At 42.9% G+C, this 15,178-nt stretch overlaps 1 gene segment (V, D, J or C); it reads left to right on the top strand.

Moving 5' to 3' along the window:
- Nucleotides 1-6,946: 6,946 nt before the first annotated feature.
- On the top strand, nucleotides 6,947-7,373 carry LOC113838823 (the record flags this gene model as incomplete). The annotated part of the segment is given in 2 exon segments: nucleotides 6,947-6,989; nucleotides 7,072-7,373. Coding segments are annotated over 2 exon segments (345 nt in total), but the record flags the coding sequence as incomplete, so codon positions are not given.
- Between the last annotated feature and the right edge of the window lie 7,805 nt (nucleotides 7,374-15,178).

Genomic DNA, 15,178 nt, shown 5'->3' with positions numbered 1-15,178 from the left:
GGCAGTTCCCAGGGAAGAAGATGGAGTGGATGGGGTACATAAATAATGGTGGTGGCACTGACTACAACACATCCCACAAGAACAGAATCTCTATCACCAGAGAAACATCCAAGAACCAGTTCTTCCTGCAGCTGAACTCTGTGACCACTGAGGACACAGCCACATGTTACTGTGCAAGAGACACTGTGAGGGGACTTCAGCATGAGCCCAGAAAAAAAAAAAAACTCCCTGCAGAAGAACTCTGGGCCAGCAGGGTCACTGATCACTAACCAAGCCCAGGAACTCCAAGACCTTAGAGCTGGAAAGACAAACACCTTGTTTCCAATGACTTTGCTTTCACCTTCCTAAACACAGAGAAGACAGGGGTTCTTTCTCTCTCTGATTCTTAAATGCTGTGTTTTTGTTAAGTCATATTTGTTTGCCTCTAACTATGTCTCTCAAGATAGCATACTAATATTTGTTGTCTCTTTTGTTGTTGTTCTAGCATTTAGCAGCTGAGTCATTCCTCTGGTCTTAGGAATATATTTTGAAAATATATGTCTCTTTTTGAAAGTCAGTTGACCTTTGTATTGCAGTAGTTGACCCATTAAAAAGTTAAATATTCTTTCGATTCCCCATTACCTCCACCCTCAGATATAACCTCATGCAGTAGCACTTCCTAGATCCTTGACAGAAAGTAGATGCTCTATGCCTAAGGAATGTGCCACAGAGAAAACCAGGTATTTTTCTTTCCCTGCTTTGCTTTCCTGGGCTTCCTTAGGGCTCATCTCCCCCTGCTGGACCAGAGCCCATACTTGGTTCCAGATTCTTCTATGACACACTTATAAAATGTTAAATATCAGTGTACACAATGGAGAATTTAGTACGATGTTTTAATCACAATGCAAGTTTTGTATGAAAATCCAAAATTTGCTTGGGGGTAACAATCATGACACCACTCTTTGTACATCACCCATGAACACTGGACTTCAGGAAATCCCTGCCTCACCTTACAGCCTGTATTAACAGTTGCAGTTATGTGTGGATTCCCTACTGTCTGTGGCACATTCCTTAGACATGGAGCAACTACTTTCTGTCAAGGATCTAGGAAGTGCTACTGCATGAAGTTATATCTGAGGGTGGAGGGAATCAGGAATCGAGAGAAGATTTAACCTTTTAAAGGGTCAACTACTGCAATACCAAGGTCAACTGACTTTCAAGAAGAGACATATATTTTCAAAATATATTCCTAAGACCAGAGGAATGGCTCAGCTGCTGAATGCTAGAACCACAACAAAAATGAAAACAAATATTACTATGCACTCTGTCTTGAGAGACAATTAGAGGCAAACAAATGTAACTTAAGAGAAACACAGCATTTCAGAATCAGAGAGAGAAAAACACCCTGTCTTCTCTGTGTTTAGGAGGGTGAAAGCAAAGTCACAGGAAACCAGGTGTTTTTCTTTCCAGCTTTAAAGTCTTGGAGTTCCTGGGCTTGGTTAGTGTTCAGTGAACTGCTGGCCCAGAGCTCCTCTGCAGGGAGGTATTTTTTTTGTCTAGGCTCATGCTTAAGTCTCTCACTGTGTCTCTTGCACAGTAATATGTGGCTGTGTCCTCAGTGGTCACAGAGTTCTGCTGCAGGAATATCTGGTTCTTGGATGTGTCTGTGGTGATGGAGATTCAAATTGTAATGTTTAATTTTTAAACTTCTATGAGCTTACTGTATAATATCTGATAAGATAAGCTGTGAAGGATTCATGCATAAAAGAAAAAATAAGTTAAGGATGTTGAACCTTTTTATAAACAAATCATGAAAATATTTTATTGAAATCATTGTCCTCACTGGTTCATTTTCTCTCAGAAATTTGCACCATTACCTGCTGCCTCTAAGGCTCTCACACACCAGAGAGTAATATATATCAGGAAGATATGCAAATACAGCCTCCCTCTGCTCATAAAAACCTGCCCTGCCCTCACCCTGCAGGTCAGGCAGAGGACTCTAGCCCTGTCTTCCCATTCAGTGAGCAGCACTGAAAACATGACAATCAACATGGGGTTGCGGCTGCACTGGGTTTTCTTTGTTGCTCTTTTAAAAGCTAGATAACACGGGATGCTGAGTGTGTGAGGAGACACGAGTGAGAGAGACAGTAGACTTTGTGACAGTTTCTTCATCAGGATCCTCTCTGTTTGCAGGTGTCCACTGTGAGCTGCAGCTGGTTGAGTCTGGTGGAGGATTGGTGAAGCCTGCAGGGTCACTGAAACTCTCCTGTGAAACCTCTGGATTCACCTTCACTGACTATGCCATGAGCTGGGTCCACCAGGCTCCAGGAAAGCGGCTGGAGTTGGTCGCTACCATAAGAACTAAACCTAATAATCATGCAACCGATTGTGTGGATTTGGTGAAAGGCAGATTCACCATCTCCAGAGATGATTCCCAAAGCATGGTCTACCTGCAAATGAACAACCTGAGAACTGAGGACACGGCCATTTATTAATACTCACAAAACCTGGGTGTTCTCATTACATATGTGTGTGTCTATGAGTTTCCAGACAAACAAACCTATTTCAACGTCACTTTAGAATATGTGGTTTCCCATGCTGTTTAATAAACATCCTATGGACCCTTTGCTACATCTTATTTGTGACAATTAATATTTGCTTATTTTGTAATAAGCATATCATTATGACTCCATGCAGCAACTAAGATACCCATCTGCTACTTGCTGTTATGTCAAATACACATAAAATAAAACTCTCCATGTTTTTCTTCTCAAGTCTCTAATTTTCAGACTTGGTGATGATAGGTTCTGGAAATCACAGGGAAATTTACATAATCTAAACAATTTTGTATTTGTTTCCCATCATGAGGGGTAGAATAGAGTACTTCAATGAATGAATTTTATTACCCCACAAAGATGGGAAACAGGACGTGTACTTTTTTCCCAGCTCCCCATGTATTAGTGCTCTAATATGGTGCAGATAATTCACATTTTACACAATGAATGTTGGAAATTTCATCCTTGTAATGATGGAACTTTTGTTTTTGTAGCTGGGAATAAACTACTATGTGAATTTGTATAGTAAAATGCAGATCAACAATATCTGGGCAAATAAAAACCCCTATTCAAAACTCAGTTTGCTGTACCTATTGTCACACTAAGAACATTGTTTGAAGTTGTTCCCCTAGGTTTTTGGGAGTCATGTTACCTTTCATCATGAATCTAATTTTAGACATTTATTTATAAGTAAGTCTAATTGAAATGTTTGAGGTAGTAATAATCAAATTTCTTATAGTTTTAATATTACAGAAGGAGATGATTGTCATCCTGTGGAGTCCTCAGGGTGTGGCATTTGCTACGTTGAGCTCCTGCTCAGATGACACTGGGGCCAGAGTTGTGGGAATCCAAGCTGACAATGTAAGAGATCAGTTCACGTCATCGTCATCAGGAGTCCAGCATACTCACTCCCCTGTTTAATGAAAATGGATAGTCTTTGACACAGGGTAAAGATTGCCATTGATTGCCATCTATTGTACATGCTTGCATGGTGCACAATACCCCTCCCACACACAGGTTTTCTATTCTATGAGGCAACAAGGACCACTTAAGACATCTCTTGATCTTTGCTTTATTGTAACTCTGACATGTCTGAATCCAATCATTCCTGTCTACGAATGCTTTTTTTGCTTTTGTTTTGTTTTTTTACCTAGGAGAATGCACATAAACCTGACTTTACAAACACTGAATATCAGGAATACAAATAATGCTGTCTTGATATCATGGCAACAATCTGAGTATATTAAGACAAAAATAACAAAAAACAACTTCAAAGTGGGATTCTCTGGCTTTTATTTTTTTTAACTCATATAAAGTCAAAAAGCTGTCTAAACCAAACCCTGTTGCTAACAAATTTACTTTCTTTTTCCATATGACCTGGCTCCTCACACAAACATGAACACTCTCAGGTTGAGAGTTGATTTGGTTGTCTGTTTTCCTGCCCGTGTATTTATTTTCCTCCTAGAATTTCTTCTCAAAGTTCATCATTATTCATCTTTATCCTCTGGACCTATTCCAGTGGATCACATGATACTCAGGAAGTGTCTTCTGCATCAGGTAAAGGAGGACAGAATCTCTTTGTGCCCTCCTCCTCCAGTCCTTGCAAAGTAAAATTTCAACACCATCATGAACAGTCTTGCCTTAATATAAACCACAGAATCAGGACAGAAAGGAAAGAGGGGTTCCTTTATCTGTGAATTCTAGGGAACAGTCAACAGAAAGATTAAAAGTAACATGAATGTTGTGTTGTTAGATGTGACCTAGCTGGACTCATGCAAGGTTCCTAGGGCTGACTTCTATGGGGACAGAATGGATTTCTTAAGGAGCTGCACAGGTTTCATCCTCTGCAGAACTCCATCTGGTGGCTTCCCTGATGCCTCACAGTCACAGAAGATTCCTAGGACAACCTTCCTAACCTGTGCGTCATGTGGAGACGTTATAAATCTGTCTATGAACATTTCAGAGCAATCCAACATGGGAAAGAGTTTAACCCATTGGAGACTATGTTCTTTCAAATAAACACAGGGGGACAGAGTCTGATGTTTAGTGTATGATCACTAACATTGTTAAATATTCATTCATGAGACAGCCAAAAGGAAAACCTAAATAAATTATTCATTCAGAGACTGAGGAACTGGTGCAGAGAGGCCAGCAAAGGTGTTTCCTGACTCGACTCAGAGTTTATTCCTCTCAGTTAACCACATACAAGGCCCAGGAGACCATCTCCTATGGCAGTTAGAACACTTCCCTAGAAGGACACAAGATCAGTTAGTTCCTAGTATCTGTGTCGCTCTCCTGGGAATGCTACAATAACAGAAATGACCCAGTTCAAAGACTCTCACCATCATTATGAAGACAATTTATCTCATAGTGGAATAAGTTTCTCTGTTGGAAAACTGGACCTGCATGGTCAACATCATATGGGGTTCTAGAGCAGGAAGGAGAAGGTTACATGTAAGCAGAACCTGTCTCCAATTATAATATATTCAAATGAAAAATGAGATTCCTCTAAGGGAGTCTAACTGGGGAAAGGAAACACACTAAGCACAGGCTGGGGTCCATCTCCTGATGTCATCGGGAACCCATTCAAATGCATTTGGGAGTTTAAGAGTTCCCTGTCTCATAATTTCACATAGTTTTATTGACATTTATTTATTTATTTATTTATTTATTTATTTATTATTTTATCCCCCATTTTCTTTGACTATATACTACAGCTTCTAATTTTGTGTTTCTATGGGATTCAGGTGGTCTCTGCATCCACACCTGTTTCTTGTGACTTTTCTTGGGCTCTTTTCCTTCAGGTTTTGTTTGTTTGTTTTTTCCAGTTCCAACGTGTTAGTTTTTCTTTGACTTCATTGTACTTTATTGTATTTTATTCACTAAAAGCTTGTTAGTAAAAGAAAGAAAACAGTAAGTTTGTGTATAAGGATGGGGAAGCCTTGTGAGTTGAGTCAGGAGGAGGGAGTGTGGGATGCAGCTGCTTCTATCAGCTGGTGTTTCCTCTACATTCCGTAGCCTGATGGAGCAAACAGTGGGTGTGGACCTGTGCTACAACAAGATGACAGAGAGCTGACTTTCTGGGATATAGGAATCACATCACATGGGTGGAAAAGGGAAGAAAAACCTGAGCAGTGTGGACTTCCTAATCAGAAATGAAAAACTCGGTAACCCCAGTGTGAAAAAATGGTTAGCAGTGACGTGACACCTTAAAAATACAGGAGCAGTAACTACATTCCTAGCAGAATTATTTATAAAATCCAGAACCTGGAAACAAACTGGATGCCTCTCAACCAAAGAATGGACAAACTAAATGTGGTAAATTTACATAATGGAATACTACTCAGCTGTAAGAAATAATGAAGTCAAATGGACAGAACTAGAAAAAAATATCCTGAGTGTGGTAACCCATACCATGAAAGAAAATACAGTATTACTTAGTCATAAGTGGATACCAGACAAAAAGCAAAAGATACAAAGCCTACAATCCGAAACCCCAGAGAAGTTAGAACCCTCTTCCAGAAACAGATGAAAGCAGATGCAGAAACACCCACCAAACATTGAGCTGAGCTCCTGGAGTACAATCAAAGTGAGGGTGGACCCATATTACAAACAGAGGAGTCAAGACCATGGTGGGGAAATCTACAGAATCAGCAGACCCAAGCTAGTGAGAGATTACTGACTTTGGTCTGACAAATGGAAAACCTGTATGAGATCCATCTAGACTCCCTTAATATAGGTGATAATGGTCCATCTGGGACAATATATGAGGCCACAGGCATGGGTTCAAGATCTAACTCTAATGCACTGACATCATGGAACCCATTAGATATGGAGAGGTACCTTGTGTGGTCTAGACACAGACATATGGGGTGGTGGGGAGGTGCCGACGTCCTGCCTCAACAAGATGATGGGACAAAATTATTAGAATTCCAATGGGAGTCTTTACCCGCTCTAGGAGAAGATGGGAGATGGGGGGCAGTGGAGGACCATGATGTTAAGAGAGAGGGGTACCTGGGGTTGGAATGTAAAAAATAAATAAATTAATTAAAATAAATATATAAAATGTTAAGAAATAAACGCATTAATAAACTAAAAAAAATTAGGAGAAGAATTTGGTAAAAGGTTGGGCTAGGGAGTGGAGGTGGGGTCTTGCCAAGATGTGTTTCCTGTGATCCCTGTAGTCACCATGCTCTCTCTTCCAGACTCACACTGTAGGAAGTCAGAGGCAATGATGGCCATATTGTAATAAGGGAATGGAGTGGAATCCACCTTCCTCATATAAAGACAAGGCTGACTCCCCACATGCAAATGCATCTTCTAGCTCTAAGTTAAATCCCCTCCTAGGCTGTGGGAGCTCACACCTCTCTCACAGGAGGCTGACCTCTGAGAAAGGGGGTGTAGCCTAGAAGATGAGACTGTTGGGTCTTCTGTACCTGGTGACAGCCCTTCCTGGTGAGTGTGACCATTTCATACATGTGTCCATGAGGGGATGTGACAACATGTGATTGACAGAATTGACTCTTCCTGTCTGCAGGTGTCCTGTCCCAGATCCAGCTTCAGGAGTCAGGACCTGGCCTGGTGAAGCCCTCACAGTCGCTGTCCCTCACTTGCTCTGTCACTGGTTTCTCCATCACCAGTAACCACTGGAGCTGGATCAGGCAGTTCCCAGGGAAGAAGCTGGAGTGGATGGGGTACATTTATAGTGATGGTAGCACCGGCTACAACCCATCCCTCAAGAGCCGCATCTCCATCACCAGAGACACATCCAAGAACCAGGTTTTCCTGCAGCTGAACTCTGTGACCACTGAGGACACAGCCACATATTACTGTGCAAGAGACACAGTGAGGGGACTTCAGCATGAGCCCAGACAAAAACCTCCCTGCAGAGGCGCTCTGGGCCAGCAGGGGGCGCTCAGGACTAAGGAAGCCCAGGTACTGTAAATCTTTAGAACAGGGATAGAAAAACACCTGGTTTCCACTTTTCCTCCATGCAGAGAGAAGGACAGGGGTCTTTTCTTTCTCTGATGTTGAAATACTGTGTTTATGTGAAGTAACATTTGTTTGTGTCTCACTGTGATTCTCAGGACAGATTGTACAGTTATATTTCTTGTCATTTTGAATGTGGACAAAGTCTTTACCAACTGAACCATGTCTCTGTGTTTAGGAATACGTTTTGTTGAAAACAACTTAGTGGAACTCTGCTGATCTCACATGGCATTAGTTTTCACATAAAAATCTGATTCCACTTTGATTGCTTGCGCACTCTGCTCTCAGTAACATCTCTGTGTTACAGCTCATCCTATCCTGCTCACACAAAGCAGATGATGGGATGCCTAGGGAATGAGACACAGTGTGATAAGTGCAGAGTGGGCATGGAGGGACGGTGCAGCTTTGTCTATGAACAAAGGAGAGTTGGTCATCTTCATTTTCACAGAGCAGTGTCAGGACGGTATGATTCTCCACGTTGACCCATTTGTGTGGGAGCAGGCAAATAGGTTGGGATCAAGAAAGTATCCCAGAAGGGAAATTAGGTGAGATCTACTGGGTGAACTGGGGATGGGGGACGGTGGTTAGGGAAAAGGGAGGGAGGATGAGAACATGAGGGAGCAGCGTAGTCAAGGAAACCGGAAGGGATGCAGTAAAGAGCAAGGGAAGAGATATCTTAGTAGAGAGAGCCACTATGGGGTTGGGGAGAAACTGGTGCCAGATTTCTTCCCAAGATTTCACCAGGGTTTCCTCAGCTAACACTCCTAGCAATAGTGGAGAGGATGCCAGAAATTGCCTACCCCTGTAACCAGATTGCTGAATAACCCAGCTCTCACAATAGAGCCTTCATCCAGTAATTGATGGAACCAGGCACAGAGATCCATAACCAAGAACCAGGCCAAGCTCTGGGAATCCAGCTGAAGAGAGGTAGGAGGGAAAATATGAGCAAAGAGGTCAAGATCATGATGGAGATATCCACAGAGACAGCTGAACCAAGGTTGTGAAAACCAATTAAAACTAGACCTAAAACTATAGAGACTCCAGGTGACAAAGCTAGGCCCTCTGTAAATGGGAGACAGTTGGGAAGCCTGAACTATCAGAGGGTCTCCTGGCATTAGGACCATGATACCAACCTGGTTTATGAGCTAGCTCCTTAGATGCCATTCCCTATGGTGGGTGCCATGCTCAGTGGCAGCAGGAGCACATTAGAATCATGATAGAATCCTGGTACATGAGCTGGCTTGTTGGAGCCCAGTCACCATGGTAGGATTCCATGCTCAGCCTTAATGCATTGTAGAAGGGCATGGCTCTGCCCCAAACCATTGTGTCAGAATTTGTTGACTCCCCATGAGAGCCCTTACTCGTGAGGAGAGTGGACTGAGGATGATCTGGTGGGATGAGGATGGGGTAGCAGGATGTGTGGGAGTGAAAAAATGTGGTTGGAATGTTAAATGAAATTGAAAAGAACAAATAAAGTATATAAAAAGAACATACCCCTGAGGACTGTGCCTCTATTTCCTCTAGAAAACTCAGGGTAAATCATCCTGTCCATGAGGCAAGGTTGACATGCAGTGTTCTCCCCTCTTGTCTCCTCTGCAGACTCAACCACTGAGAGCAGCCTCATCTCATAGCCTCAGGCTCATAGCCCATCTCGGACCTTTGAGCCCCAATCTCCTTCTCACAGGAGCTCAATTAAAGTGGGTGTGTCCAGGACTGCTTCTCTGCTCAAGGCTGTTCACAGAATTGACAGACACAGGGTTTAAGGAAAGGCAACTGGGCATGTGGCTCATTGTGTGTGTGACTGATGGTGATGTTCACTGTTCTCATAGTGTGTGTGACTGATGGTGATGTTCACTGTTCTCATAGTGTGTGTGACTGATGGTGATGTTCACTGTTCTTGGGTTTCCTGTCCAGGAGTAGCTACAGGAGTCATATTTGTCCTGGTGAAACCCCCACGGGCCCTGTCCCTCAAATGTGCTGCCTCTAGATTATCTGTAACCAACTCTCACATTAACTGGGCCTAACAACACCCAAAGAAGGATTAGAATATGCTTACACTTTACAATCAATTGTTGGAGTCACAGCTGCTTTGGCAACAAGCTGGGCTTCTACTCAGGAGGCATTGGGGAAAGGGTAGTGGGATCCCCAGCTCAGAATGTAAGAGGATTAATTCTATCAGCAGCAGCCCTGGGGTGGGTGCTCATTAGACTGCTTTCTGAAATTGGATTATGTGTTTCATGTCACCAACCTACAGAAACAATTTGTACTGAATGGTGCCAAATTCCCAAATATTGTTTATAAATGTTTGTTTTCACTGAAATGTGATTGGTTATAAATGGTTAAGATCACAACCAATCTCTTAAAAAATGTGGAAATATGATAAAGGAATGAACACTTTGTATTGGTATGGATTTTCATTTATTGATACAAATTTAGCATCAATTTTGATAGATGTATATTTCTCCTCTTGTTTGGATATTGTGTTTATATAGCTCATTTAAAAATGTAATGTACAAATAAGTAGAATTAGATGGTTACCTATAATATTCAAAACTTATAGTTAGGTTAGCTAGGTTTTCTACATATATAGAGGTATATTTCAAATAGATAGGCACTTCTCAAACCTTTCTAAGACCTACAGAATATGGCATTTAAAATGGTTTCGGGTTTTTCATCACAGTGAGACACAACTCCTCCTGGCAATAACAACCGCATGAGAAAGGAAGGTGGGCATCAAAGAGACGCCTTATGGAATTACTTTCAATATGGTGAGACTAGCCTGTAGGGAGTCACCCTAGCCCCGCCCAATAGTCCTTGGGGCAGGTACCAGGTGGACCTGGGGACTCGCCCATAAGGGCGGGGTGAAGGAAAGCCGGAATGACATAAAGGGGCTTCTTAAGGGACTGCACGTGGGGACGGGGGCCCTCTCTTTGTTCTGGCCGAGCTGGCTGGGTTCTTAACCTAGCTCTGGCCTGTGTTTCACCCGGCTGTGCTTTGAAATAAAGAGACCTTAATCCAATATCTGGCGCCCAACGTGGGGCATGAACCCACGACCCTGAGATTAAGAGTCTCATGCTCTACCGACTGAGACGCGAACAGCAGCGCCCGCGCATAACCGCTGCCGCCGGGACTTCTGACTCCTGCGGCGGTAATTCCAGCGCCCCATCCACCTGCCGACTCCTCCGCTTCCCTCGGAGCGCCGGTGCACGCCGCGGCTCAGCGGCGGAACATTAAAGCTCTTGCTTAATCGCGCCACTGGGACTACTGACCCGCCGCGTGAGAGCTGCTCGCCCGCAGGAGACCCGGCCTGGCTTTGTCTGGCCCTCCGGCTACCTGGGAGAATTCTCCCGGGCACTCACTTTAGATAGCTACGTGTGTGGTGTGTGTGCTTAGGGCTTGAACGCGCAGCCCCTGCGGGCACAGGGAGGGTTTTCAGCTTTCATTCACAGGGAAAGCACCCCTCTGTTCCCGCTTGCCTGTCTATACCTGCTGCCTTCGTCTGCAGCCAGACCCTGGCAGGGTAAGTCAACTCTAGCCGTGGGCACAGCCACCTGCCTGACGCAAATACCCACAGGTAAGTTCTAAAAGTTCCTTAGTGGCTAAAGCAGAATTCTGTGAGTCAGATCCTACTCTAGACAGACGCGTTGTGCCACCTGCTGGCCGGCACATGGTTACTACAACCGAAAATGAAATTACCAATAAATATGGCTACATTTCCTCTACAGCTAGATACGTATAATATCTCTTATGCTTACATGCATTCACTGCTGGAGGAGCAGGCTGACTTACAAAATATGGGCTTACATGTTTTGTTAGCTGTGACTTTCTTGATTCACATGTCGTTGTTCCTCAAGAATAGAAGGAAGGTTGATATCTCTACCCACTTGCAGGACATACAAGCCTTACGTAGCCAAGCTCTAAATGAATCAAAACTTACCTATTCATCGATTCTTGAGCTGTTAGAACAAAAACTGGATGATGGGCTCCGTTCAATGTTCTATAAGATACAGACAGATCTATCTACTACTCAAGCTGAAATGCAGCACATTTATAACAACATAAAAATAGACAGATGCTCCATCGAATCTTTAAAAGCCGATCGGGCAAAGGACCGTGATGAGATTCAGGAACTTATTCAGCACATTTATAACAACATAAAAATAGACAGATGCTCTATCAAGTCTTTACAAGCCGATCGGGCAAAGGACCGTGATGAGATTCAGGAACTTATTCAGCACATTTATAACAACATAAAAATAGACAGATGCTCCATCTTAGAGTCTTTACAAGCCGATCGGGCAAAGGATCGTGATGAGACTCAGGAACTTATTCAGACCTTACAAATTAAACAGGTTAAAGACCATGAGGGACTGACATCTAGTTTGGGAATGCTGCAAGCTAAACAGACTAAAGACCATGAGGGACTGACATCTAGTTTGGGAATGCTGCAAGCTAAACAGACTAAAGACCATGAGGGACTGACATCTAGTTTGGGAATGCTGCAAGCTAAACAGACTAAAGACCATGAGGAACTGACATCTAGTTTGGAAATAATGCAAGCTAAACAGACTAAAGACCATGAGGAACTGACATCTAGTTTGGGAATAATTCAAACTAAACAGGTTACAGACCATGAGGAACTGAAATCTAGTTTAGGTATACTACAAACAAAACAAACTACAGACCATGATGCCTTAATGGCTAAGCAGGCAGCAGACTGTGAATCGTTAGAGATGGCATGCAGCCACTTAGAAACTCAGCTAGGCTCTCTCTCCTATTCCTTTGTCACTAAGGTACAAGAGACCCAGAATAGGCTTCAACAATCAGATAATGCCACTAAGTCAATAGCTGGGAAATGTGAGAGGGACTATAATGAACTTAGAACTGAGCTTCAAAGATTACAGGAGGAGTTACAGACCAGGGTTGTCAAACTGGAAATGTCTACCGAGTTAATGGCAGAGATTAATCGCAACCTTGATTCTAAATTTCAATCTCTGGATGGCTATTTCCAGGCCACCCAAATGCTAGCTAGGGATGAACATATTACTCGTCTAGAAAATCTTACAGAATTGTCGAAGCAAATCGAGGATTCCACATCACACCTTGAATCCTTCATGGTGGATGAGATTAAAGCCTCGCGTGACGAAATTCTGACCCGGCTGACATATCTTGAACAAGAAGACACTGACTCACTCCGATCCGAGATACACAATTCGAGAAGGTATTTCAATCACCCTAAAGCGGTTACACACACACCTTTAGTATACCCGGCCATGGTGGTGGACAAGCAACCATCTAAAAAACACTCCCAGGGGCAGACAGCATATACGTGGCAACCAACCCAATTAAAGGATCTTAGGCATATTAAGGAATCGGTTGTATCGTATGGTCTTCATAGCCCATATGTAAAACAGCTGTTACATTCTTGGGCCACTTTTAACAGGGTGACGCCCGCAGATTGGGTGGGTTTAGCATCAGCTGTCCTCGATAATTCCTGCTTAATTGAATGGAGAGCATTGTTCAGGGAAGAAGGTGGAATCTTAGAACGACAAGCCGCCAGGGACGGAGTTGATGCACCTCTCCAAAAAATCCTAGGAGAAGGCATTTATTCTGACCCACAGATTCAGGCTGAATATGACAACCATACGCTGTCCCTATACAGAACAGCAGCACTAAATGCATGGGACAAGGTTCGTGAATCAGGAGAACAGCTAGAAGCTTTTACAAAAATAGAACAGGGACAAACAGAACCATTTAAAGACTTCTTAGACAGATTGACCAGAGCAGTAGACAAACAGGTAACAGATCCAACAATAAGACATCCAATTGTGTATAGTTTAGCTTATCACAGTGCAAACCCGATGTGCAAAAGAATACTTTTGCCTCTAAAGATCAGATCAGCTCCACTAGAAGGATGGGTTTTGCATACTGCCCATATTGACTGTAACATACAAGATACTGGAATCTGGGCAGAAGAAGCTGTCCCAAGAGTTTTCAACAAACAAAAGGAGATTAGAAGAGATAGTAACAGAAGGACTTGGGAAGGAAGAGCACCTTACAGGGGCTCACACAGGTACCGAGAGGCCTGTGCTCATTGCCACCATGACCCAGAGCCTCGCATAGGAAGAGCACACTCCCGAAGTCCATGGAGGCGTCAGGAGAATAGATGTTTCAGCTATGGTAAAATAGGACATACAAGGAAAAATTGTAGACAGAGAAATTCACGCGACAGGTCGTTGCCCTCTGGATTATGTAGGAGATGTGATAAGGGCAAACACTGGACTAACGAATGCAGATCAACTAGGGATTTTCAGGGAAAATTATTGTCGCCGGGAAACTCGGAAAGGGGCCTCGAGCAGGCCCCTGCCCCGAGAACAGTTCGATCATTCCCAGTAACAGTGGAAGACAATCTCTCACAGGACAAATAGATAATTCCTTGCCTATGGTGGAAAATGATACTGCTCTAGAGGGTAGTTTAAATAGTGATGAAGAATCACATGTGACGGGTGAAAATGACAAACGCGTATTTTGGCAAGCTTCTATTAATGATATAAGGCCTCAGTTACAAATTAAAATTCACAATAAAGTTATGTCTGGTTTGGTGGACACTGGAGCTGATGTGACTATTATCACTCAGAAATGTTGGCCTAAGAATTGGCCACTTAAAGAGGCCAATGTACAATTTTTAGGAATTGGAACTCTATCTAGAGTTCGACGGAGTGTTAACTCGATGGTTTGTATTGGACCGGAAGGACAAAAAGGAATATTGAAACCTTACGTAGCAGATATTGCTATAAATTTATGGGGTCATGATTTATTACAACAATGAAATACTCAAATTAACATCCCTCCAGTGTCAGATACGAATTCTAGACAACCACGGGATAGTAGAAAAGATCGGGTAAGATGCCATGGAAAATGGTTACCAACTATCCGGGCTGTACAGACATTAAATACAAATGACAGGCCTTCAGAGGAACCAAAGGCCCTGCCATTAAAATGGCTTACAGACGAACCGGTCTGGATAGGGCAATGGCCCTTGACCTCTAAAAAGCTAGAGGCTCTAGAAAAGTTAGTACAGGAACAACTAGAGGCTGGTCACATAGAGCAATCTACCAGCCCTTAGAATTCTCCTGTATTTGTCATCAAGAAGAAGTCAGGTAACTGGAGAATGCTGACAGACCTGAGAGCCATAAATAAGGTAATTCAGCCTATGGGCGCACTACAGCCTGGAATGCCATTGCCTTCCTTAATACCTAAAGGATGGCCGATCATAGTAATTGACCTTAAAGACTGCTTTTTCACTATACCATTACAAGAAAATGATAGAGAAAAGTTTCCATTTACGGTGCCAACTCTTAATAACTCACAACCAGTTCGGAGATACCAATGGAAGGTTTTACCTCAGGGGATGCTAAACAGCCCTACCTTGTGTCAACAATTTGTACAACAACCTTTGGAAATAATTCGTAAACAATTTCCACAATCTCTTGTTTATCATTATATGGATGATATTCTTTTAGCAGATTCTACTGAGGAAACTTTAGAATATATGTTTACTATGGTGAAGGAGGTTCTGCATAGATGGGGTTTACAAATTGCCCCAGAAAAGATACAAAGAGGAGATTCTATTAACTATTTAGGATATAAGATAG

The sequence above is a fragment of the Cricetulus griseus genome, chromosome 5, assembly GCF_003668045.3.
Source record: "Cricetulus griseus strain 17A/GY chromosome 5, alternate assembly CriGri-PICRH-1.0, whole genome shotgun sequence".
NCBI classification, from domain to species: domain Eukaryota; kingdom Metazoa; phylum Chordata; class Mammalia; order Rodentia; family Cricetidae; genus Cricetulus; species Cricetulus griseus.
This window is presented reverse-complemented; position numbering and strand designations above follow the sequence as displayed.